Source organism: Eriocheir sinensis, chromosome 25 (genome assembly GCF_024679095.1).
Source record: "Eriocheir sinensis breed Jianghai 21 chromosome 25, ASM2467909v1, whole genome shotgun sequence".
Classification (NCBI taxonomy): Eukaryota; Metazoa; Arthropoda; class Malacostraca; order Decapoda; family Varunidae; genus Eriocheir; species Eriocheir sinensis.
In genome coordinates, this window is record NC_066533.1 from 9,999,021 (window position 1) to 10,024,961 (window position 25,941).

A 25,941-nucleotide genomic window follows, 5' to 3' on the forward strand; every position below is an offset into this window, starting at 1 on the left:
TTCTCTCTCTCTCTCTCTCTCTCTCTCTCTCTCTCTCTCTCTCTCTCTCTCTCTCTCTCTCTCTCTCTCTCTCTCACGACGTAGTAGAATGAGGAGCAAGTGTATGGAATTAGGCAGACCTTCAAGTGTCTCTCTCTCTCTCTCTCTCTCTCTCTCTCTCTCTCTCTCTCTCTCTCTCTCTCTCTCTCTCTCTCTCTCTCTCTCTGTAGCCTATTATTCACTTCTTTTTTCCCTCTTCCTCGTTCTCCTAATCGTCCTCCTTTTCCTCCTCCTCCTCCTCCTCCTCCTCCTCCATCTATCTGACACCTTTTTTCCTCCTCCTCCTCCTCCTCTTCTCCTCCTTCTCTTCTCCTCCTTCTCTTCTCTCACATTCGTCTCCTCACGCACATTACGCCTACACGTCAATACATACATACGTACATAAATACATACAACATACATACATACTCACATACCTGCATACAAATTACCCGCAATGAAGTAGATATGTTGTAAATAAAGATATGTAAATAGAGATTGCGCGTATTATATCAACTATTTTATGAGGTGTTTATATGAATCTCTCTCTCTCTCTCTCTCTCTCTCTCTCTCTCTCTCTCTCTCTCTCTCTCTCTCTCTCTCTCTCTCTCTCTCTCTCATAGTGGGAATTGGAATGCATAGTATGTGAAATGAGGTGTTGAGAGAGAGAGAGAGAACAAGCTGGCACGGTGATGAAGCCTTCCTTGGCACAGAAGTGAAAACGTGATTTTTTTTTCATTTTTTTTTTATTCACACAGACCCGCGGCTTAAAAGGGACACACACACACACACACACACACACACACACACACACACACATAAGCACGCACACACACGCATATGCACGCGCTCTCTCTCTCTCTCTCTCTCTCTCTCTCTCTCTCTCTCTCTCTCTTTAACTCAAAACCGTAAAAGAAAATCAAGGACACCCAAACACACATAAGAGAGAGAGAGAGAGAGAGAGAGAGAGAGAGAGAGAGAGAGAGAGAGAGAGAGAGAAAACTGAGCAAGTGCCTCCCTCTATATATACGTGCAAGGCGACACACACTCACACACACACACACACACACAAACACACACACACACCATGAGGCTGGTAGGATTTACATACTTCTGGCACTCCTGGCGATGACGCAAGCGATAAATGTACACACACACACACACACACACACACACACACACACACACACACACACACACACACACACAGAATGAGGAAGATAAAAACTCAGCAGAGCAAAAGGAGGATTAAGAAGAAAAAGAAATAGAAGAATAAGAATTAGAACAAAATAAGAAATAATAGAGAGCTCTAAGTATCAAATCATAGTAAGTATTTTCTCTCGTGCTTATATTCACACTCTTAATAAACATCCATTAACAAAGAAAATTATATTGATCACACACTCGTTAAAACCAGTTCTCTCTCTCTCTCTCTCTCTCTCTCTCTCTCTCTCTCTCTCTCTCTCTCTCTCTCTCTCTCTCTCTCTTTTGAGCCGTGTAAGCTTAAGCGTGCAAGGTTTTCAGTTAATCAGCGAAAGTGGAACAAACTTTTTAACTTAAGCGGTGGTAGCAGTAGTAGTAGTAGTAGTAGCAGTAGTAGTAGTAGTAGTAGTAGTAGTAGTAGTAGTAGTAGTAGTAGTAGTAGTAGTAGTAGTAGTAGTAGTAGCATCGGTATCAACACCATTAGAAGAGACAGCGTAAAATGTAATAATAAAGGAAAGAAATGCAAATGTAAATGTAAATAATAAAAGAAGATAAGGATAAGAATAAGATGAAGAATAAGAATAACCCTCTACACACACACACACACACACACACACACACACACACACACACACACACACACACACACACACACACACACACACACACACACTTCCTGGCATTGCGTTGTGCCTTAGGACCGGGCCATAAATTCCCCGGGCCACTTAGGACGTTATTTACATCCTATAAATATAAGACTTCCTGAAACACACACACACACACACACACACACACACACACACACACACACACACACACACACACACACACACACACACACACACACAGTAAATAAACAAATAAATAAATAACTGACTGATTAACTGACAAACTTCTTTACTAACTAACTTATCAACTAAAGTGTTATGGATGGATGTTCTTGTTTCTTGATAATACAAAAAGGATCATATATACTCTCTCTCTCTCTCTCTCTCTCTCTCTCTCTCTCTCTCTCTCTCTCTCTCTCTCTCTCTCTCTCTCTCTCTCTCTCTCTCTCTCTCTCTCTTTTAACCCCTTTGTGGATGCCAAGTGACAGGTGCATATGAGGGCAGGTGCTAAATTAATGAAGTCACGTGCTTGGATTACTGGTGCCTCTCTCTCTCTCTCTCTCTCTCTCTCTCTCTCTCTCTCTCTCTCTCTCTCTCTCTCTCTCTCTCTCTCTCTCTCTCTGAAACACACAAAAAAACGAGGAGAAAGAAAAAAAGAAAAGCTAAAGGAGAACAAAAGGAAGATTAAAAACAAGAAAAAGAAAAACAAGGACAAGAAAAAGACCAAGAAAACACGATAAGAAATAAGAAGTAAAAGATAAAACAAGAACAAGAACAAAAACAAGAACTCTCTCTCTCTCTCTCTCTCTCTCTCTCTCTCTCTCTCTCTCTCTCTCTCTCTCTCTCTCTCCTTCGTACTCAGCGTATCCGGTACACACAAACTTTTTTTCTTCCCCCGCACATCTGCACAGCCTCACACTGACACAACTTTCCCGTATCGTTCTCGTTTTTCCTTCCCGCCTTCCCCGCCTGTCACCCCAAAAGTTCACCCCTGCCCTTGCACCTGCTTCACACCTTTACCGGCTGACCTTCTTCTCTTCTTTCCCTTCCCTGCATTTGCTCCACTCGTTCCTTCGCTCATGCCTTTTTTTATTCATTCTTTCTATCCTTTAACTTTCCCTCTTCCTCCCTTTACAGACTGATCTTCTTCTCTTCTTTCCCTTCCCTGTTTACTTTACTTACTTTTCTCTCGTTGCTTTATTTCACGCGTTGTTGTTTTTTTTCTTTCACTCTATTCTTTAACTTTCCTTCTTCCTCCCTTCTTTCGTTTTACACCTTTTCAGACTGACCTTTTTCTCTTCTTTCCTCTTCCTGCATTTTTTTTTCTCTCTCTCGTTCCTTCGCTTCACTGTGGGTTTTTTTTTCTTCGTTCTATTCTTTCACTTTCCTTTTTTCCTACTTTTTCGCTTCACTCTTTTTACAGACTGACCTTCTCTTCTTTCCCTTTCCTGCATTTTCTTCTCTCTCATTCCTTCATTTCACTGTTTTTTTTCCTTCTTTCCTTCTTTCCCTTCGCTCTTTCCTTCTTTTTATCTTCATTCTTTTTACAGACTGACCTTCTCTTCTCTCCCTTTCCTGCATTTTCTTCTCTCTCGTTCCTTTATTCCACGGCTTTTTTTCTTCTTTCCTTCTTTCACTTTCCTCTTTCCTTCTTTTCCGTTTCACACATTTACAGACTGACCTTGTTGCCTTGCCCTTCCTTCCCTTTCTTCATTTCTTTCTCCCTCCGTTTCACACATCTTTACAACCTTGACCTTCTCCTTCTTCCCTGCACTCAATTACCATCCATGCCTTTCCTCCTTCTCTCGTTTCACACCTTTAACAGATTTGTCCTTATTCTCTTCCTTCTCTCCCTTCTTTCCTTTCCCTCCTTCTTTCGTTTCAAATTTTCATAAACTGACTTTCTTCCATTCCTTTCCCTTCCCTCCTTTTACATCCTTCATTCTTATCTTTCCTTATCTTCTTTCCTTCTTATCACTTCCCTCCTTTGTTATCCCTTTGCTCCCCCTTCGCACCTTTACAAATCAATCTAACCTTTTTTTTTTTTTCTTCTTTCACCTCTCTTCCTTCTCCTTTTGCACCTGCCATCTTCCCATCCTTCAACTCCCTAACTCATTCAATCCCTTCTCTTCATATATTCCTTCCTTCCCTCTCTCTTTGCCTTCTTCTCTTTCTTCTTCCCATCTTCTACTCTCTAATTACTTCTCTTCGTAACTTCTTTCGCAATTTTCCTCTCTCTTTCCGCCTTTCCTTCTACTCTCCTTTCCATTTTTCCCTCTTTCTACCTCAATCCCTTCCTTATTTTCATACCCTCCTTCCCTTCCTCTTTCTCTCCTCCCCTCCCTCCTTTCCTCTCCCCCTTTCTTCTTCCCACACACCATTCATCCTTCTACTCCATCATCCCCTTTCCTTCTCTTCGTATCTTCACACCTTCGCTCTCTCTTTCCTCTTCTCTCCGTTCATCCTTCTCCCCTTCCATTCTCCTTCCTGATATTCCCATTTTTTTCTACTCCCTCCTTTCCACCCCCTCGTTCCTTCCTTCCCTCCTCTCCTCCTCTCCTCTTTCCGTCCTTCTCTTTCCCTTTCTCCATCCTGATATTCCATTTTTTCCTATTCCTTCCTTACCTCCTCTCTCCTCTCCTTCCCTCACACCTGGCAGCCAAACACATCACGCTCCTACCAGCAAGCATTTCAAGGCCTCGTAAAACACACAAAACTTGTACTCAGGGAAGAAGAAAGGGCAATAGACATGAACCCAGACGAGAAAAATGGTTACGTTATGTGCGGCGCGAAGACCAATAAGGCGGCGCTGTTTACCTGTTAAGGGGGTCGTTTTTCTGTGTTTGCTTGTGTTTTTTTTTGTTGTTGTTGTTGGTTGTTGTTGTAGTTTTCTTTAGGAGTGTTGGCAGGAGTTAATAGTTGGTAATGACCCCCCTTAAGAGAACACCGTGGAAGTAAATTATGCGAGGGTTTTTATTGTTTTTGCTGTTGTCGTTTTTGTTGTTGTTGTTTTTGTCTAGCCTTTGATCTGATTCCTTGTACCGTGAAAGAAGAAGAAGAAGAAGAAGAAGATGAAGAAGAAGAGGAAGGTGAGCATGAAGGTCAAGGTGAGGTTGCAGAAAAATAAGGTAAAGTGAAGAAGAGATGAAGATGAAGAATGTGCCTGAGAAAAAAGTGAAGATGAAGAACAGATGAAAAGGTGAAGGAAAAAAAGAGAAGAAATTAAAAACGTGTACAAGGTGAAAACTGAGAGCAGGAACAAGAAATAACACAAAAAAAAACAGGAAAAGAAGAACAAGAAATGAACAAAACAACGACGTGAACCAGATGAATGACGCGTGAACTGCCTACAAAGAAAGAACAAGAACAAGAAGAACACGAACAAGAAAGTTAGCCAGAGGAGCTGAACGCGAGAAAGTTCAAACCAATCATGTTCATAATTTATCTACACATAGGCTAGGAAGAGGTCTGATTGCGTCCTAGACATTCAGCTTGGTAGGACAAACGGAGAGAAAGAAAGAAAGAAAGAAAGAAAGAAAGAAAGAAAGAGAAAGAGAAAGATAGACAGACAGATAGAGTTAGATAGAGATAAATAGATTGACAAAAAGAGAGATAAAATTTAAGATTCAGAGATAAATAGACAAAAAGAGAGATACAATTTAAGATTCAGAGATAATTAGACAAAAAGAGAGATACAGTTTAAGATTCAGAGATAGAGAGACAAAAAGAGACATACAGTTTAAGATTCAGAGATCGATAGACTGATAAACACACAATCAAACATATAGATACAACCAGATAGAAACTTACATACACAGACGGACAGACCAATGGATAGGTAGTTATAAATAAAGCTACCGTAGTTCATGGACCGTAGGACAAACTAAACAAGACAGATAAACTAATAAAATTAAATACCATGACCCAGAATAATAGCAAGCAACCTTTCTGTATTTTCCGACAAGTGATGAACAATAAACGAAAAAAAACAAAAACAAGACAGATAAGCTAATAAAATGAAATGCCATGACCCAGAATAATAGCAAGCAACCTTGAGCCAGACTTATCTATCCATCAGCTGTGAATTGATCCGCTTGCGCCACGAACAGCCTTCAACTCAGCGGCCATGAAATGTACACGCATGACCCTGATTCCTGGTTTCCGATACGACGGTGAAAAATAACCCCAAAGCCGAGCATATGTAGCGCGAGGTATTGTTCGTTTTCTTCGGCTAGGCATTGATCAGGCTCCCGCGTAACCTTTAGCTCTGCGGGAGAATCACACACCGCTGACCTTTGTGACTTCTTTCAATTAAAAACATGACCATGAGAGCTGTACGCGCCTAAGTGGTGTAGCGGTTAGCACGCCTATCGCTACAAAACCGTGGGCCCGGGTTAGAATCACCAAGCAATATGAGAGCTCCAGCGCCTCCTTGGTGAAGTGGTTAAAACGCCTAGCTGCAAATCCGAGTTCGAATCCCTCCCAGAACAGTCGGCGTATAACCCATCCTGCTGTTCATCCTCCCTTCTGGGCTGTGCAATAAATGGATACCTGGGGAAAAATTGTGATGATTGGGGCGTTCTGTTCTTGGCGCCGCAGCTACAGGTTCATACGGCGCCGAGGAAAAAATTGTGATGATTGGGGCGTTCTGTTCTTGGCGCCGCAGCTACAGGTTCATACGGCGCCGAGGAAAAACTTGTGATGATTGGGGCGTTCTGTTCTTGGCGCCACAGCTACAGGTTCATACGGCGCCGAGGAAAAACTTGTGATGATTGGGGCGTTCTGTTCTTGGCGCCACAGCTACAGGTTCATACGGCGCCGAGGAAAAAATTGTGATGATTGGGGCGTTCTGTTCTTGGCGCCACGGCTACAGGTTCATACGGCGCCGAGGAAAAAATTGTGATGATTGGGGCGTTCTGTTCTTGGCGCCGCAGCTGCAGGTTCATACGGCGCCGAGGAAAAAATTGTGATGGTTGGGGCGTTCTGTTCTTGGCGCCGCAGCTGCAGGTTCATACGGCGCCGAGGAAAAAATTGTGATGGTTGGGGCGTTCTGTTCTTGGCGCCGAAATTGCAGGGTCATACGGCGCCGAGGAAATAATTGTGGTAACACGGATGTCACTCTAGCTACAAATCCGTGGGTCCGAGTTCGAGTCCCGGCCAGGTCAATCGGCGCACAACCAACTGTTCATCCTCCTTTCCGGGCTGTTCAGTAAAATGGATAATTTGCGAAAACCTGTATATTGTGGTAACACGGATGTCACCCTAGTCCTGTGTACCGGGGAATGAGTTCTTGCCCACCGAAGAGACGGAGATGAGCACCGGCGCAACGCTCAGTTTAACATGCGCACCCAACTTTACTTTTTAACCCGTACAGCAAAGAGCGTGGAAATCCTGTAACCCAAACCTGATTTTACGAGATGAACGCAGGAGTCAAACAGCCTTCTTATATTTCTACGTCATACCACATTTCACCAATAATATTATAACCCAGTGCAAGAAAGACCAAATGGCGATCCTACTAAAAATAAACCTTAATTATTTGTTCCGATCCTTTTCTGCTGTGTTCATCTGTACGTTAAACCAAATCTCATCAGTAATATTATAACCCGATGCAACACAGATCAAATGGCGATCCTAAACTCAGATTATTCATGATCCTTTTGTTATTTCAATTATATACGTATATCTTTTGAACCGAATATCATGATTTTGTTTTTCTTTTTTTTATAATCTAATGCAACAAAGACCATACGGGGATTCTATAAACTAGATATTTTTCACAAATCCACATAAGATCCAATTCGATGTGTCTGAAATATAAGAGCATGGATTCATTTCAAGTTAAACACTCTAAGCCTTAATCCCTCGCACTAACACACGATAAAAGTCATCCTGCGCTAAACTCACAATAATCACGTTTTTACGGTAAGGGGAAACAAGAGATAAACAAAAATATAATAGTAATAATAATAATAATAATAATAATAATAATAATAATAATAATAATAATAATAATAATAATAATAATAAATGCTCAAGTAGGCTGCTAAAAAGTGTCTTGTTTGGTATCATCCATTATTATTTTTTATCAAGTTTGTAGAATTTATTTTGTTAATATTTGTGTGTGTTTAACCTTTACTCTTTAATTTTTTCCTTTACCGTAGAAGAAGAAGAAGAAGAAGAAGAAGAAGAAGAAGAAAAAAAAAAGATGATGATGATGATGATGATGATAAAGGAGTAAGAGGGAGAGAGAAAAGAGCGATGAAACAGAACCATTGATTAAGAGGAAGATAAAAAAAAATGGAGTTGGGAAGAAAAATGTTAAGAAGAAAGAAGATCCTTAGAAGTAAAGGAAGAAGAGGAGAGGAGGAGGAGGAGGAGGAGGAACTCTGTAATTAGCTGATTGGTTTCTTTCCCGCAAGTCGAACACACAAATTAAGAGCAGGACACAGACTCGAATTAAAAGGCTGAAAACACGGACTCCGAACTAATACAGATTAATTCCGTGTATAATAACTTCAGCGAGAGAGAGAGAGAGAGAGAGAGAGAGAGAGAGAGAGAGAGAGAGAGAGAGAGAGAGAGAGAGAAAATATTTTAGTCACTACAACCACAGTCGGACGTAAGGTTAATAATAGTAGACTAGGCTAGTGTATCAAATCTTTACCTTTATTTTCCCTCTTTATTCCGGCTATTTTCACGCTATTACCCTTGTCACTTCCTAGTTTCCTTTCCGTTTATCCACAAAAATCTACCCTGGGAAACAAAACCTTCAGAAAAAAAGAAGTGCAAACGAGAAACACCACATTTTGGGAAGCTGGCGGTGTGTGTGTGTGTGTGTGTGTGTGTAAATTTTAAACCCGAGGGAGAGAGAGAACAAGCACTAAAATAATTCCTTGGACACAGAACCCACGCTGGCTACTCCTAATAAAACTTCACGTAGCTATAAGTGAACGTGGGGAGAGAGAGAGGTTAGGTGCCTACACACACACACACACACACACACACACACAGCATATTCTCACAGTACGCCTTTAAATTAACGCTGAAGGACGCTAGAGAAGGGAGAAGAAAAACTAGACGAAATTGACAACACACGGTAGCCCTGCCAGATTCTACGGACGTGAAATGCAGGAAATGGAACCCTAACCTGCCAAGAACGATTTATAGGTCATCCAACACTACTGGCATACCTGAGAGGTCTCCTGGATGGCCGGAACAATCCCAAGAGCATAAAATCACAGCAAATTGATAAATAGGAGAAAGAGAAAATGGGAACGGGAAGAAAAAGGGCAAGAGTGGTCACGTCAGCTGATCCAGGGGTCCAGAGGGCGGGTACGTGAAGTCCTGAATTTAGCGTTTTAATCCCCATACTCGTTTTAGATGCCTAGAAACATATACTTTAGCACTCAATTCAACACACCCCTTCCCCGGAGCAGCCCCGTGGCACTGAAAACTGAAAGCGCAAAGGACAGTGCCACACAGCCGCTGAAGGCCGGTTGGGTGGCAGTGCCTTGGCGCGGGAGGGAAGGTAGTGAAGCAAACCTCTTTAAAACAGCCCCAGCCACTTACCAGGATTCTGCCCGTCGTGGTCTGGCCCGAGATGAGCTCCCCCGCCCAGTCCTTGGCCTCCGTGACGAAGTTTCCCTCCATCAGGTTCTTGGGCTTGGGCTGGCCGACTGACTGGGCCTGACCCTGCTGCGCGAGGAGTTTGTCTTTTTCTTGCTGTTTTTGATACTCGCTGGGATCCTTGTTCCGGCAGCAGAGGAAGGAGAAGGCCCGCCATATCAGAACTATGAAGATCCCTGCTAGGAACGTGAAGATACTCGACAGCAAGAAGCACCACCATTTTCGATCTTTTAGACAGTCAACCTGCAAGGGGTGGCTGCTGGAGCCCGGATCGTCGGACATCGTTAACACTTCATGTCACTCCGCCTCGCAGTCAGATAATGCAAGAGTTGCATTAAAGCAGAAAGTGTGTATTGTCTATCACATCGTCAGGTAAATGAAGGGGTGAGTGCCTCGCAGGACAGGCAACGTAACTGCCAGACCCATGGCACGGCGTCAACTCGCCCTCGTTCGGGTTGCTGAGAGCCAAATCAATATATAGTCCGCCGGCCAATGGCAGGGCCCGGTGCCTGTGGCGTCACACTGGTGTCACCGTGACGTCATCGTTGCGCACCCAATGGGGACCTTGTATTTGGTTGGCACTGGCACCGCGCGAGCCAATGGTGGCGGCTTACAACAGTGACGTTGCGCAGTGCTCGCGAATCACAGACTGAGCTTGTGTAAATAACAATCCATCAAGATCTTGGATTGAGAACGGTTTTCCAATATATCATAATTGTCAGCAGTTGTTATCTCATTTCTATATATCATTGACTTGAAGATTTATAGTGCATTTTTTTGATGGATCTGTTCACTGCAGAATAACATTTTTGTTTCTACCTAAAATGTGATGCCTACAAGAGTTTTCTTCTCGGTTATCTCCCCTTAGTTTCGTATTTCCATATACTTTCTCTTGCTTCCCACATTTGGTAAAAAAAAATCCTTGTTTGGGTGTGGATCGTTTTCGATCTGGGCCAACAAATTATACTTTTTTCATACTCGACTTGAGGTTAAAGATGGCGTCTTCGTGGCATCAAAAGCAGCGCCTCTATGACAAAAAGAGAAAAAGAGTAAACCGAAAAACAATAAAGAAAAATTATAGTGCGATAATGTATTTAAGGTGAAGAAAGTTAAATAATATAATCCCATTCAAAACCAAAGTGTGTGAATAAGCAGAAGAGAAGACCGAGAGGAGGAGGAGCGACCTACAAGCGATACAAAGCGATACAGGTCAAAAGACGAAGAATTAGGAAAGAAATTAAATTGTATGTAAACAAAGGAAATTCAAGAAAACCGAGACCACGACAAGAGGAAACACAACACACCAAGAAAGTGTCGTTACAGAGGAAAAGGAAGACCGTCCCGTGGCTGAGACGCGTGCAGGCAGAGGCAAAGGTGCCAGATCGTTTTCCTTAACCTTTCATATTTACCGATTTCCGACCCCAAAACTGTCTCCTGCACCACAATAACGAGATTCATTTATAGTTATCGTTACAATTGTTAGTTCCTGGTGTGTTTTAGCAATTGTTAGGGGTCAAAAATCGAAAAATACGATGCTTTGAGTACGATAATCTGGTGGGCAGAGGCAGTGTTGTGGCCGCCAAGACAACAACAACAACGCCTCCGAAGAATTATTTTGGCCACAGTTCAAACACCCAAAACGCCTCGAGGTGCAACCCATCGGTATTTTTTTCGTCAGACACTCGCCATCTCACCTGTCCACACCTGCCGCCAAACGCTGTGTCCTTAGCTTCCCAAGGTTTGTTTCCCTTCCCTCGTATTTCAATTTCCTGGTGCAATCCATTTCCAAGTTTGTATGAAGTTATATCTATTTAATGTATGAATTGGTAATGATTGGTATTCTTAACGCACCGATATCTCGTTTCCTACGTAACCAAATGGCTTTGTGTTACGCGTGTGCTGGACCACTGAAAGATATGCATAGCTGTGTAGTTGTTTGCTTTGTTTTGGTCACTTAAATATCTGTATGTGCAGGGGTCCAGGGAGGGAGGAGGGAGTCTACACACACTGCCCACACGCCAGGACACCCTCCCCACCAGACAGGTAAGCTGGGCCAGGGCTGGAGGCATAACTCAAAAGTAGACATTTGCAACGGAAATGAGGTACTACAAAATCATGCAATTCACTACATTTATCACCAGAAAAACATGAACCACGTAAGAAAATCGTTGGTTGGGTGAAACTGTAAATTGTCCAACCATAATATGAAGATGGACATGGTTAGAAATTGACCTAACCAGATAGCCCATGCCAGCGTCGTCAATACACAGGAAACAGACAGGGCAACAGCTGCAGTCCGGGGTGCAGCAGTTAGGTTCAGTTTTGTTAGGTTTACATAGGTGAGGATAGTTTCTAACCATTTGCACATTCATGTTATAGTTAAAGGACGTTTATTTTTGCTAGAAAGTGCCAAACACCAAAGTGAGACAGCTTTCTGTGATAAAACTGAATAAGAGTGGTCAAGATTCTGTATGCATACTACCAAATTCTAAACAAACCAAATCTACTTTCCTTTTGCTCTCAGAAATGGATGAGGGAGCTCAGTATTACAATATTTTTTCAGGATGGATTATGATTCTGACGACAATGAAATGCTTGAGTCAGGAGTGGTGGATGTGGGAGAGAAGGGAGGACTCTCATCATGTGGATACTGGTGAGATATGTCAATCATCTAATCCCCTTTATGGTTTATGCTTTTATTGCTTTGTGAAAACGTAAAGAAAAATCTCAAATACACAAGACAAAATAATTGCATGCAATGTATTTTTTAACTAATAAGAGTTTCATGTTAATATACAGCACAGAGAAAAAATATATATATGTTTTGATTTCCTCTTTTTTTCATTGACATTAGAGTTGTGAAACTAAAGTGTGCTTGGCATAGTCTGTTGAAGTTCAAAAACATGTTTGTATATAAAAAATAAATTGATTGAATATTTCAGTGGAAAGCTACGGAACCTGAACTCTGTGGAGCTCATGTGTTGGCAGTGTGGCTCTTGGTTCCATGAGTCCTGTATCAGTTACCAGCTTGGCAAGTTGGTGCCCTTCATGCTCAACTACTCCTTCACCTGCAAGAACTGTTCACCAACGAGCATTGAGCTCTTCCGCAAGACTCAGGCCCGTAAGGAACCTCTTCACACTGTTTTGGTGTTATTTGTGTTTCTAGTTTGCACCTTAGGGGCCCAGGTTCAAATTTGAAGTGGATTGATAGAAAAAATCCTGAATATATAAATTTCTCATGTGCTATGAAAATAGAAGAAAAAAAAACATGAAACCTATTTGTTGGCCATCACCCCTCACTCTCCTACCCTCCAGAGCTGCGAGACATGTGCATCACCGCCCTGGCCAACCTCCAACACAGCAGCCAGAAGGACAACCGGGCCGGCTCCACCATGTTCAGTCTGCAGCGTGATGTCATCCCCTTCCTGGAGCAGAACTGGGAGGCACTGACCACTGCTGCTCGGCGCTCCACACAGTCCTGGCACACCACGGTGAGGCTCCATACTCATTTGCTCCCCTTCCTCTTCTACCCTCCAGAGCTTGGCAATGCTAATTATTTTATAAAAGTGATTATGAGTTAGTTACATTGTTTTGGCAAAGTTACAGAGACTTCATAAACACGACCACCTTTCCCCCACAGCTGCAGAGAATACTGATGAAGGAAGTGGACGCATACTTCAGCGTGGAGGAGACTGGGGAGAGCGGGGAGCCGACGCAGCACCACCCATACTTTGGCCTCATCACCACCGACCTCACCCTCATCCGGCCTCTCGTGGACGCCCCTGGTGGGTGGCGGTCACCCCTCGCCGGCTCCTGTACGTATCCCCTCACCCACCACCCCCCTCACACCCCATAATGTGCCACCACTGCAAGTCAAGAGATAATAACAACCCTAACAGACAGCAGCTAGTGTGTTGCGTGCCCACATTACACACACACACACATACACACATAGAGCTGCCCTTTGGCAAGGCCACCTGCCACTAATTGCTGCTTGTACTTGCCATATTGTTGGATCCAGGGATTAACAAAACTGATGAATTATCTCTGTCACTCGTACTTTGCTCACTTTTTTCCATCTTGTTTGACATAAATCACAGTGCCAAACAATAATTAATTTGATGTTTCCATAACATCTTTATCAATAAACATTTCCCTCTCAGTTTCAATGATCCATGCAGGAAGTGATTTTTTTATTAAGTTATTTTTTTTTGTTTTTTTCCTTGTTTTCAAAAGCTTACTAGTTTTATCAATGAGTGATACAGTTTCTTGAAAACACTTTACTGCAGTATAAAGTAGTGGATGATTTTCTTTATAATTTTCACATGCACCTTTTATTTTACATGTTTGTACATCTTTCACAATTGAATATGAAGCCTGAGTGCCAGATTTAACACTCAAACCAGTCTGGATAGTAGATACATGTTTTCATCTCTCATCTTTGCAAATCCTATTTCATCATCACAAGAGGCAAACCAGAATCACATGTTATGTTATTGGGATTGCATCAGGACTTGTCAAACCTGCCTGCATACAAAAAAATATTTTGTTGTCCCATACATAGAAACTTCAAATTTCAATTCAATTTCATAACAATAGCCCATCCATGTTTTTAACCAAATGTGTTTTGCTGATTATTTCACATTTCAAATTATAGGAATTGGTAATACCATGAATTTCAAAATATACAGTTCTGAATGCTGTCTTGACACATATTTTCATAACATGGGCTGCAAATTTTAGGAAATTGGTTTCTCTACCAGTTTGAAATGTAAAGTATATGAAATATGAAAGTAGACCTCACTGCCATGGTGTCGATATCAGAATTTACTTGCAAAGGGAGTTGACTGACATGGTGGGCGCAGACACCCACTATACTGTTGTTGATATGCTCGACTCGGTATCAAGTACATTATATTGAAGTTTTTATAATACAATCAATAATTCCTGTGAACTTATCGCAAGAATAATAAATATTGAATGGTTTAAGTACTTCACCAGACTGCAATTTCTACACACTTGAGGCATGCTTATACTTCATCAGCAAAAGGTCGCAAAATAACAACCTCTGCATTTTCATCACAGTTACTATTCCCTTGATTTTTTTAAGACAACTATAACACAAGAAAACTGCATTTCTGAGACACAGTCAAGAGCCATGTTTGTGCACTTCATTCACAGCACTGCCAGCAAAAGTGATTTACATCTGTTCAGCATTACATCTATATATTTAGTATTTACAATTCTTCTTAGTCTCTCTCCATGTGTATGGATCTTATATTTATGTAATATTTATATAAGATATTAGTTCAGAATGAAAGTTATTTAATTGACCTCAGAGATAACTGATAGGACCACTTCAATTTGCTTCCTGCATATGAGCATTGAACATTAAAAGGTAACATAAAAAAAAGAAAAATGACATGAATTATCAGTTTTCTTTTTGATAGCCAGTTTGCACAATGCTTTGTCAGAGAACCACTTAGAAAAGCTGGGTCAATGAACTTGGATCCAGCACGCACAAAACTTGTTTGTCGGTTTTACTTTGCTCGCTAGACATCACTCAACAAAACACACAGCTGTTGTTAGGAAGTGCTGTAAAGCTGTCAGTGGCTTGCCTCATGATGCATGTGCAGATGTACAAAGTGCTGATGAGTTAAAAGTTTGTGTGGATAAAGTATCTATAAAGAGTGCTAGTCCAGAGAGATGCAGTGCAAGTATGATTAACCATATTACTCCCATAATAACTGCATTATGACCATTTCCTTCTCGCAGTCTCATCATTACACTTATGACATTATACTCGTTCATGTACTGGAGTGATTACATGTGATTGTCAATGGTGGGTGATGTTCTAGCCAATGTTGATTATTTTGCCACTTTGCTTTCCTTCACTTTACAAGCAAGAATGGACACTACTCATCTCCTGCTATTCTCTTTAACCCTTGAGAGGTTTGGGTACCTTGCATTGGCTCTTAACACCACACTGGAGAGCAGGTGCATCTTTTGTATATACAATGCTACATAACTCACCTCACAAGCATGAGCCAGTGTCAGATGTCATTCACTAACATCATCCTTCTGTTTCTATGATTGTTTTATTCTGTTGTCATTGTATTGAACGTTTTGTTTGAATTCACACTTTTTTTCTCTTATTTTGAAACCACTTGATCACTATAGTCCGTTTCATTCCGTCTGTCCACTCGCGAACGTAGATGTGTCACCTGCGCATAGTTATTTCATGATTGCGTGAAGATCAACTTTATATTCTCAGTGATATATTTGAATGTTTGTGTATACAAAAATCATCAAGTCTTTTTATATGAACCACAAACGTGCCGATTTGCATCAATATTCTACCATATAAGCACACCAAAGAACAGCTAGTATATCAAACAGTATAGTCTGATCATACTCGAACGATTCATAGCCTTTCATATACTCACATTTCATCTCATTCAGGTACATAAAGTGACATCCGACTCAGCAAGTGTCCATACAAAAGGAATTTTGATGTGCTGCATGTAAATAACATGGGTAGCCTAATATTCGAAATAGGCTAGCATCGCATTCAACAGTTATTATACTATTTCATGTTATTTCCATTATTAATCGTTATTTACATGCAGTAAATTATTATGATACCCTTTATTTGCATTTGCAGAGCCAGATGTCTTTTAATATACCTGAAATGAGCTATTAATCAATGAATTTGAAAAACCATAGATCGTTCGAGCATGATGTGACTATGTTGTTTGATACAAGCTTGTCTTGTCGTATGCTTTTGTGTTTGATGATGCAAATGACTGATTTGTTTTTTGTATGCATAAACATTCAAATATATTATTGAAAAATAAACTTGAATGTCTATCACAACAGTAGATTTTCACGTATTCACGAACTAGACATGCGCAGGTGCAACAGCCATCAAAATTCCCGCTTTGTTGGTGGACAGATGAAATGAAACAGACTATAGACACCTTTGTCTTTTAGAGAGAATATTCCCAAATTTTATTATTGATACAGCAACCATTTCTTTGAACAGTTATCAGATTACAATGCAAAGTGTTTTTATAAGATCTTATTTGATGCACTGCGTTTACTGGAAAGAATAACCTAAACATGCTGTTATAATGTCTATGGTTCAACATTTAAATGTTGTTTTGTGACATTTTTTGTCATGCCTGTCCTAGTTCAAGAAAGGAAAAGGATATAAATTGCAGCAGCCTCAACTTAAACAAACATCTTTCATTTATGTGGCAAGTCTGAGTTCCTAAGATTCACAAACAAGAAGGGATGCTTGTATTCCAGCACTCAAAGTATTACCACCCAAGGAAACAAAATGACAACAGAACTCCTTCACATCTAATGAGCTGTCACATTAAAGGGAACCCGAGACTCATTTAGGCCATCTCAGTACCCCAGTGTGTGGTCTCAGTGAAGTGTATATGTGGTGTGTGAGCTGGTGAGGGGGAAGCAGGAGTCGGTAAGGTGCTTGTTCTTGTCCATGCAGAGTCCGTACCTCTAGTCCTCGCCTGTCACTGTCGTAGCTAATTGGTCTGTTACCTGCCTCTACCTAGGAATGTTTCCCTACTCCATAGAGTGGATATAAAAGTTTTGCATATATAGTTTCATCAAGATACAAGTTGTTACAGATACTTTACTCAAAGTACAGGATGGTGCATCCCTTCATATCACTTGGTCTTAACTTGTATGCAATGCAGTTATACCATCTTTCATAGTGACAAAGTATTTGTGTCTGCTTGGTATCTCATAGTTAGTAAGCATTCAGTAGTGTTAAGGTTTCATAGATAGATATTTGATAAAAGATATAAAGGGATAGGTTTTGTCAAGTCATTCATGTCATGAATGTGCAGTCTCTTATTGAATAATCTGCAAAATATTTTATCACTATTGGTCTACCTAAATCAAATAATCAGATTGTTTTTATTTAATAAGATAATTTGCCATAATTTGCAAAATATAATTACCATAAATCACCTAATTCACAATTACTATATTACTTAAAGGTAACAGTTTATTAAATTAAGGTTTAATATTTAATCTACCCTAAGGTTAGATATAAGATATTGAAATCTACCATAAGACATTGCACCCACAGCATTAGCTTCTGCACAGTAGCTGTAGAGATGGATTTTTGTTCAAGTGGTGTGATTTAGCTTGTGTGTGTGTATGTATGTTTAAGTGCGTGCGTGATGCGTGTGTGTATTCATGTGTGTGTTTGTGCGTGTGTGCCATGTGGGGGGGATGCAGGCATTTTCATTTTCACTCACAAATAAGTTGAAGAGCAAGCATCCATTACACATTTGTTAGTCGGTCACGGAGTTTCCTGTGGGTGTTGGCTGGCCCTCTCTGAACTCCCTCTCCATCATGCTGGGTGTGCTGCCAGTATCCTCTCTTCAACTTCTTACTCTGCAGATGTGTTGGTAGTGTGTTCAGACTGTAAATTGATGTTGGTCATCATGCAGGTAATAAAATTTGATGTCATCTAATATTCTACTGAGACAAAGGACAAGAAGATGCTTCTTGAAATTAAACTTTGCATCATAATGCAGCGTAACATCTGTAATATCTGTGGTGTGCATTGCTTTTTACAGGCCCGGTTCTGGGCAAGGAACCGGTTGGGGCCCCTTTGTCTGTAGAGGCCCAAAAATATTTGGTGCTTCAAATAACTTATGAATATATATGATACTGAATTTGAATGGCCGATATATAGGCTGAGGCACACTTGGGGGCCCCACATAACTCCACCTCCGGCCCCCAGAAGACTATAATCAGCACTGGCTGTTCCTCACTATTCATTGTCTCATCAAATGGTCACTTGTCACTCATTGTTCATAATCACATTATATATATGCTTGAAATGCATGAATGCATAATACCATTGAAAATGCACAAAATATATTTTTTCACCATGTCCTCCAAATGCAATGATAGGAAGGTGCCATTGCACATGTTTGTTTGCCAAGTAAGCAGCAGCTTCAGGTCAGCATGTCAAGGATGGCGATGAGAGTAATAACAGGCAGAAACTGTTTTGTCTGGAAGAAAAGTTTATGCCAGGTGCCACAATGCCTGTTCCCACAAACATCCTTGTGTTAAGACCACTCTGCTGACATTTGGCTTTCCACTAACACAATGACAAGAGAGAAAGCTGTCATATTCTAGCATACTTTCATGTAATCACCAAAAATTTCTCGATATATATTATTTCTTGAACTGAAATTTTATAACCAAGTGATGATTCTGTGATAGGTTATTGTATCAGCTAACAGGTAAGTTTATTTTTAGGGATACAGTTGTTAAGTATAAGGCTTCCTAGCTCCAAACAGCTGTAACTATATTTGCTAGTATCAACAAATTAATACAAGTGTTATTTGAGATAACAATTTGAGGTTCTGGAGTAGCATCTTAGTACCCTACCGGATCCCTGCACCTCCACTGTACTTTAGCTCTTTTGTGGGATAAGATAAAAGCAGAGTAGACTAATTGTGTGGGAGACATTTACTGATATTTTATCAAGGACAGGACTGAGAGTGTGCCTGTGTGTGTGTGTGTGTGTGCTTATAGCATGGTGTGTGGTTTGCTCACTGTGTTGTGTACTTAGTGCCGCTTCAGCTCTGCCAGTGTCCATGCAAACAGTAAATGTGTCTTGTGTATGTAATGTTTCCGGGAATGTCACAACGAGGTGTATATATTTTGAGTTAATTATACTTCATTTCAGAGTAAATAACAAGTTGATCTGCTTAAAAAGTGTACAGTATTTGCGTTATGAAATGCAGTGATTCCATTGGGTATGTCTCAAAGAAAAGCAAGTTTTATAAGTCATTTCCATAAAGTCATAACTGAAAGTAATGTTTGCATAATTTTATTGAGAATACTCGACATTTAAAAACCTTGTTCATTGACTTGAAGAAGTAGAGCAGTTCTTCCACACACTTATGTTTATGGGTAATTTAATTATTGTCATTCTGAAGAAATTAGTAGAACACAAGCATATGAATTTCTTAGATGAGTCAGAAATAATGACAGATTAACCCACAGTGAAAAATGTTTAAGCACCGGCATCATGCTTACCGCTGGATATATAATGTCTTTACAGCTGTTTTGTGTTTTCCCTCAGTGACATATTCAGTACTTCTTTTTTCATTTGACAGTTTTCAGGTAATTACAAAGAAATACAGTATGCAGTAGTACATCTGCATGATAGCATGTCTGTGAAAATAGAAACCAATATTTATTTCAAGACTATTGGTGTTTAAATTTTAAGCCATGCTTTTATCTGGTTGGCTGTTAGTCTTAAGGAGTCTCTTAATTAATTTTGCTAATTTTGAATTACTTTAATTATAGATTGTGATGAAGAATATCTTTTCCTAGTCACTATCATAATGTTACTTTGATATAAATAAGTTTCATAGATCAGCTTACATTAGTTCTGCTGCACAGTTGCCTCTGTTTTGTGTGAGCTTAACATTGGAGGTGTATGTGTGTGTGTGTGTGTCATGCACAGCCCAGCACCAGCAGTCCGGGAAGGGCCGGGGAGCCAAGAGGAAGGTCCCTGACACCACCGCCGGGAACAAGAAGGCCCGAGGGGACATGCCGGCCCCAAAGCTGCACGGCTACCCCGTGGACCATCCCTTCAACAAAGATGGCTACAGGTACATCTTGGCCGAGCCCGACCCGCACGCCCCCTTCAGGTGAGGAAACATAGAGGACCAAGTGTAGCAAAGCAAACTGGAGTCAGTAGTGGAAACAGGGAAATGCATGATGTAATTCTGAATTAGATAATGCAGTGTTTTAAGTTGTGGATAAGTGTTCAGATATCTAGGTGCTTTTAATATAGCTGGAATGAATGCTGTAATGAAGTTCCGATGAAAGTCGTGGTCATTGGAATGCGTGTGGGCCCTCTCTTATTACTCAATTATCACAGAGAAACTGGAGGGGCATGAAGTCTGGACCCCACTGTCACTATGTCCATGTGCTATCCTCTTTTTGAAACGTATATTGCACCCTTGCTGGATAAGAAAACATAATGACCACGATTTCTTTGTAATTCTGTCATATCGTTTTATATGTCATCTCTTCAGGCAGGAATTTGATGACAGCAATGACTGGGCCGGCAAGCCAATCCCCGGGTGGCTGTACCGTGCACTCAGCCCGGGCGCTGTGCTGCTGGCCCTGCACGACAGAGCCCCACAGCTGCGCACTGCTGATGACCGCCTGGCTGTCACAGGGGACAAGGGATATTGCCTCATACGAGCCACTCACAGTCAGTTGGAAATACATCTTGTGATGAGTTACACATATTTACAATTACTTTACTCCTCTACTCTAATTGCTATCTTCTCCTCAAATAGGGTTTTTCACTATAGTGTATATTCACTTAGTCAGTCATCTGATCTTCATTCATTAGTAGGAAATGTGAAGGATCTTCCATACACTCTTTAGATTGTGTATTAAGTGTACATAATTTTTTTTTTATATGGAAATATAAAAATTTATGAGGTGGTTCTATTTTATCCTATTGAATCTGTTCATAAATTTTCATCTGATTCATCTTATTGATTTTGCATATGGCTCAATCCCATGCCACTTACCTCCCCTGGTGCGCTGGCAGGTGTGAGCCGTGGCGCCTGGTACTGGGAGTGCACCATCGACGACCAGCCCGAGGGGTCACACACACGCATCGGATGGTGTCAGCAGCTGGCCAACCTGCAGGCCCCCCTCGGCTATGACAAGTTTGGCTACTCATGGAGGTCAAGGTGAGAGGAGCAACAGTATTGAATATTTAGAGCATCATTTAAGTGGACGAGGACCAAAGGAAGTTGGCAGGTGAGAGATCGACTGTGTGGAGAGGGAGTGGCGGAAACAGGAAAAATTGATGACTTTTTCTGTGGCCAAGCCTTGAGGGAAGTAACCTTGAGAGGACAGGGCATTGGACATATGGACAGATGGATCATGAAGAGGGTAGATGGTCTTGTAAGCTACTGGGGGGAACTTGAACGCAGGATGTCACTTTCACCACTTCTATACCCCTTCTATTATAACACACTAACATTATCATTGTGTATGTGTATACTTTAACCCGTCTGCTACGATTGGCATGGATTTGGCTTTCATTGGCAGCCTGGTAACATACACTCCCAGGTCTTTCTCTGCCTCTGTGTTGGATAGTGGAGTGTTTCCCATGTGGTATCGGTGTGCTGGATATCCCCTCCCAAGGTGCAGGACTTTACATTTTTCTTCATTGAATTGTAGCAGCCACTTTTTGTTCCATTCCTGTACCTTGGTGATATCTTGTAGGAAATCTGCAGTCAAGGGGTTAATGAAGAAAGAAAGATAGTCTAGTAAGCAACTGTGACAGGACTTAATCTTAGCACTCCACCTTCGCCACTTCTCAACATTTTCTCACTATCACCATCATCATCATCATCATCACCACCACAACCACTACTCTGCTATTACCAAACTTCTTAATACATTCTCACTATCATCAACATTATCATCACCACAACCACTAATCTGCTACCACAAACCTTCTCATTATTTTCTCATTCTATCACCATTACTATCACCACCACAGCCACAAGCATGATCTCATATCATCACCAATGCCATCACCATCCAATCCATACTTCACTCCTAGCCTCTGCTTATGTCGTGCAAGTTTCTGAGAAGTATTACAATTATGATTCATCCGTTGCTTAGGGGGCTCTTTTGTTTTCATTTATTTTTGCCTTGAGTTGCTTCCTTTACTGTAAGAAAAAGAGAGAGAGAGAGAGAAATAGTAATGCCGCATCACAACGCCTGCAGGAAGGGTACGGTTTTCCATGAGTCCCGGGGGAAGCATTACTTTGACGGCAGCTTCGGCGAGGGTGACGTGCTCGGCATCATGATAGACCTCCCAGAGAAGAACCCTGTGTCCCAGTTTCCGCCCACCTACAAAGACAAGGTATCGTGGCCCTCACATCCCATCTCTATCCTTTTTGCGCATGCTTGTTGTCTTTAGTGATAGCTCCATTCTGTTCAGTCTTTAGTGCACCCTCTATTCAAGCCTAGAATCCATATGTCATTCTGCACTGCTGTAACATACCCTATAAAGAATATGGAAGGTTTGGGGAGGCAGTGGTCAAGTGGTCAGCGTTTGGATGTGGTGATCCAAAGACCCAACTCCTGCTGCTGCCAGTTGACGATGTTTACCCATCGCCTAGTGGCCGAAGACACCCCACCTGCTGTCCTGATTACCATCTGTCAACCTGACTGCCAGTAAAATTCCGTCAAGAGGATTGAAAGAAAGATTTAAGGGAAGCATCAGTCAAACAAGAAATATCACTGTATCATTATGAATAGAAACTTACCCGTGTGAGTCCGTGTCACTAGCGGGCTGGGGCCAACCATCTGGTTCCCTTCAAGAAAAGCCCACTGGTGCATTGGGCCACACAACTGCTCACAAAAAATAGCTCCTGATGAGAGGTGTTCTCTTTCTCGAATAATGAGAGGAATAATGGAGGTATTTAGGTCATGCCATTCTGCTTGTGACCAGCCAGGAATTAAATATTTGTTTCCGTTATCACCATAAAGGTTGTCATCACTTGTTAAGCTCCTTTCCTTGTGTGCCACAGCCCCTTGTGAAGTTCCGGTCTCACCTGTACTATGAGGACAAAGATGACGTGCCGGAGTCCCTCAAGAATCTGAAGCCTCTCCCCAGCAGCAAAATAACCTTCTTTAAGTGAGTGTGTGACCCATTTGTCTTGAGTCAGGACACCCAATCCTTCTGTGTTATGAGAATAGAACTGTTGATGGCAGCATTGGAAGCGAAGTTTTTGTGATGACCATCATAATTCTTTACTGATATTATGATGTTTAATTAAAGCTATGGTTACAGAAATGGCAAATGCTGTGGGGTAGCTTTCCAGGAGATCTATGGGGGCAGCTACTACCCTGCTGTGTCCCTCTACCGCAACATTACTGTTTCCGTGAACTTTGGGCCTGACTTCAAACACCCACCCACCACACATGACTACAGAGGGGTAAGTCGACCTTGCTGTCAGACAAACATTGTGAAAACTGAATGAGCATATGTTAGAGTGGAAAATGGATGCTGGTTTGTAAGAAGTTAGTAGGACAGAATGATATGGGATTGTAACCCTTTTTCCTGGAAGGTAAGTAGCTGCCTTAGATTTTTGATGGACTACAGGATGCATTGCCAATATAGTCTTAGGTAATGCCAGGATTCGGGCAAAAGAAAATGTTAGGTTGTGCTGCTCACTGCACTGACCAGCCTTTCTTCCTCTGACTATTTTCTGCTTGAAGTTCTTTCACCTAATCTTTTTATGCATGAATATATGAGTCATCAAGGATGCTTGTTGCTATTCAGTATTTATTTAGCTTGTCCTCCACTCATTGGCATCTTATGAAACTGAATATATAAAGCTTTATTATAAAGTTTCCAGACTGCATTCTTTTTCACTTATTAAAAAAAATATTGTGTATTTCCTCCATCACCTTGCCACGCCCTCTTGGTAATATGTCAACAGTCATTTCTTAGTATTATATTTACTCTTTTATTATAGTATTTATCGTGCCTCAACTCTGACCACCCAACATCCCTCTCAGTAGCACATTACCAAGCATCTTCACTGTACTTTCTACTCACTAGCAAGTTACCAAGCATTTATCTCAAGGTGTTGGGTCATGTCGGGGCATCAGCAAAGGCACCTTATGGTATAAATCAACAAAGAATGACCTAACTTAGTTGTATAGAAAGTCTCATTAGGAAAGAAGCATATATGAATTTTCTGAGTCAAGACCTATAGTAACTGTTTGGGGTTTTGTTAGGTTAGGTTAAGTTTAGGGTATTTTCTAACATGATAGCCAGCACCTTATAGTATAAATCAACAAAGAATTACCTCACTTAGTCATATAGGAAGTCTCATTAGTAAAGAAGCATAAATTAATTTTCCAAGTCAAGACCTATGGTTACTGTTTTGTTTTGGTTAGGTTATGTTAGGTTAAGTTTAGGGTATCTTCAAACACATGATAGCCAGCACCTTATGGTATAAATCAACAAAGAATGACCTTGCTTAGTTGTATAGAAAGTCTCATTAGTAAGGAAGCATATATGAATTTTCTGAGTCAAGATATATAATAACTGTTTGGGGTTTGGTTAGGTTATGTTAGGTTAAGTTTAGGGTATCTTCAAACACATGATATCCAGCACCTTATGGTATAAATCAACAAAGAATGACCTCACTTTGTTGTGCAGAAAGTCTCATTAGTAAGGAGGCATTTATGAATTTTCTGAGTCAAGACCTATAGTAACTGTTTGTAGTTTTGTTATGTTAAGTTTAGGGTATTTTGAAACACATGATAGCCAGCACTTTATAGTATAAATCAACAAAGAATGACCTCACTTTGTTGTATAGAAAGTCTCATTAGTAAGGAAGCATATATGAATTTTCTGAGTCATGACCTATAGTAACTGTTTGGGGTTTTGTTAGGTTAAGTTTAGGGTATCTTCAAACACATGATAGCCAGCACTTTATAGTATAAATCAACAAAGAATGACCTCACTTTGTTGTATAGAAAGTCTCAATAGTAAGGCAGTATATATGAATTTTCTGAGTCAAGAATGTTTGTTTTGTTTTCGTTAGGCTATGTTAGGTTAAGTTTCAGATATCTTCAAACACGTGATAGCTAGCACCTTATGGTATAAATCATGTTGTGGGTGCCAATACCATAGATACATTCAAGAAGAGGTTGTATAAATTCATATAGTGAGGTTAGGCTTACAGGAGCTGCCTTGTATAGGCCAACCGTCCTCTTGCAGACTCCTTACGTTCTTATGTTCTTATTTCCACCTCACTCTCCTCCAGATGCATGAGCGGTGTGCGGAGTCCATGGTAGAGAGGACTCTGGCGGACATGACCTACCTGGTGGAGAATGAGGGCAAGCTGAGGCTGGACGTCTTCACCTGAGCCTTGGGAGGGAAGCTGGACACGACTCGCAGTGAATAATAATTGATGGCTGTGTTCTCCTTCTCTTTTAATTAATTCTGCAAGTGGATTTTAGTGTACCATTATGTTTTTTCATATTTTGTTGTTATTAAATTTGATGTCTACTCAGGCTGTCCATTTTTTATCTTGTTCTTTTATTAACCTTGTCTAGTTTGCCAAATTTTTCTTGTTTATATGCTTTTTGAGGTGACAGTGAGAGAGAGAGAGAGAGAGAGAGAGAGAGAGAGAGAGAGAGAGAGAGATGAAAAGACACTGATTTCTGCCCACCAGTTAATTTCAAAGCCATTAAAAGCACATTAACTCATTAAAAAAGAAAGCCCATTTTCCGGAGAGATGTCCAGAGCCAAGACCTTTAACTATACCCTGATCTGTTACTTGGCAGGCAAAGAGTAAGCATCCCAATCATTTGTTCCCTCAAGAGTAAAAAGAGTTCCTCCCATGTGCGTCTCCAG

The 25,941-nt window shown here is 41.0% G+C and overlaps 1 protein-coding gene across 3 annotated transcripts; it reads left to right on the plus strand.

Annotated features, from left to right (window-relative positions):
* Positions 1–10,584: 10,584 nt before the first annotated feature.
* On the plus strand, positions 10,585–25,613 carry LOC127003323 (set1/Ash2 histone methyltransferase complex subunit ASH2-like). 3 transcript variants are annotated; one of them, XM_050869826.1, is made up of 13 exons: positions 10,585–11,193; positions 11,430–11,498; positions 12,019–12,108; positions 12,398–12,576; positions 12,771–12,946; positions 13,096–13,240; positions 19,984–20,170; positions 20,561–20,742; positions 21,091–21,235; positions 22,287–22,425; positions 23,096–23,202; positions 23,359–23,503; positions 25,349–25,613. In XM_050869826.1, the coding sequence occupies exons 3-13, from the start codon at positions 12,020–12,022 to the stop codon at positions 25,448–25,450; spliced, it is 1,596 nt and encodes a 531-aa protein (XP_050725783.1). In that variant the 5' UTR covers positions 10,585–11,193; positions 11,430–11,498; position 12,019; the 3' UTR covers positions 25,451–25,613. The 3 variants fall into 3 exon arrangements, with proteins under 3 accessions (XP_050725783.1, XP_050725782.1, XP_050725780.1); XM_050869823.1 differs by having other exon boundaries at positions 10,595–11,193; positions 13,096–13,270; XM_050869825.1 differs by lacking the exon at positions 11,430–11,498 and having other exon boundaries at positions 10,593–11,193; positions 13,096–13,270.
* Positions 25,614–25,941: the final 328 nt, after the last annotated feature.

Excerpts from the sequence above, each read along its gene's own strand:
- LOC127003323 (XM_050869825.1), top strand. The coding sequence starts at position 12,020 with ATGGATTATGATTCTGACGACAATGAAATGCTTGAGTCAGGAGTGGTG. Across the intron at positions 12,109-12,397 it reads CTCTCATCATGTGGATACTG|TGGAAAGCTACGGAACCTGA; the intron begins GTGAGATATGTC and ends TGAATATTTCAG. Across the intron at positions 12,577-12,770 it reads CTTCCGCAAGACTCAGGCCC|AGCTGCGAGACATGTGCATC; the intron begins GTAAGGAACCTC and ends CCTACCCTCCAG.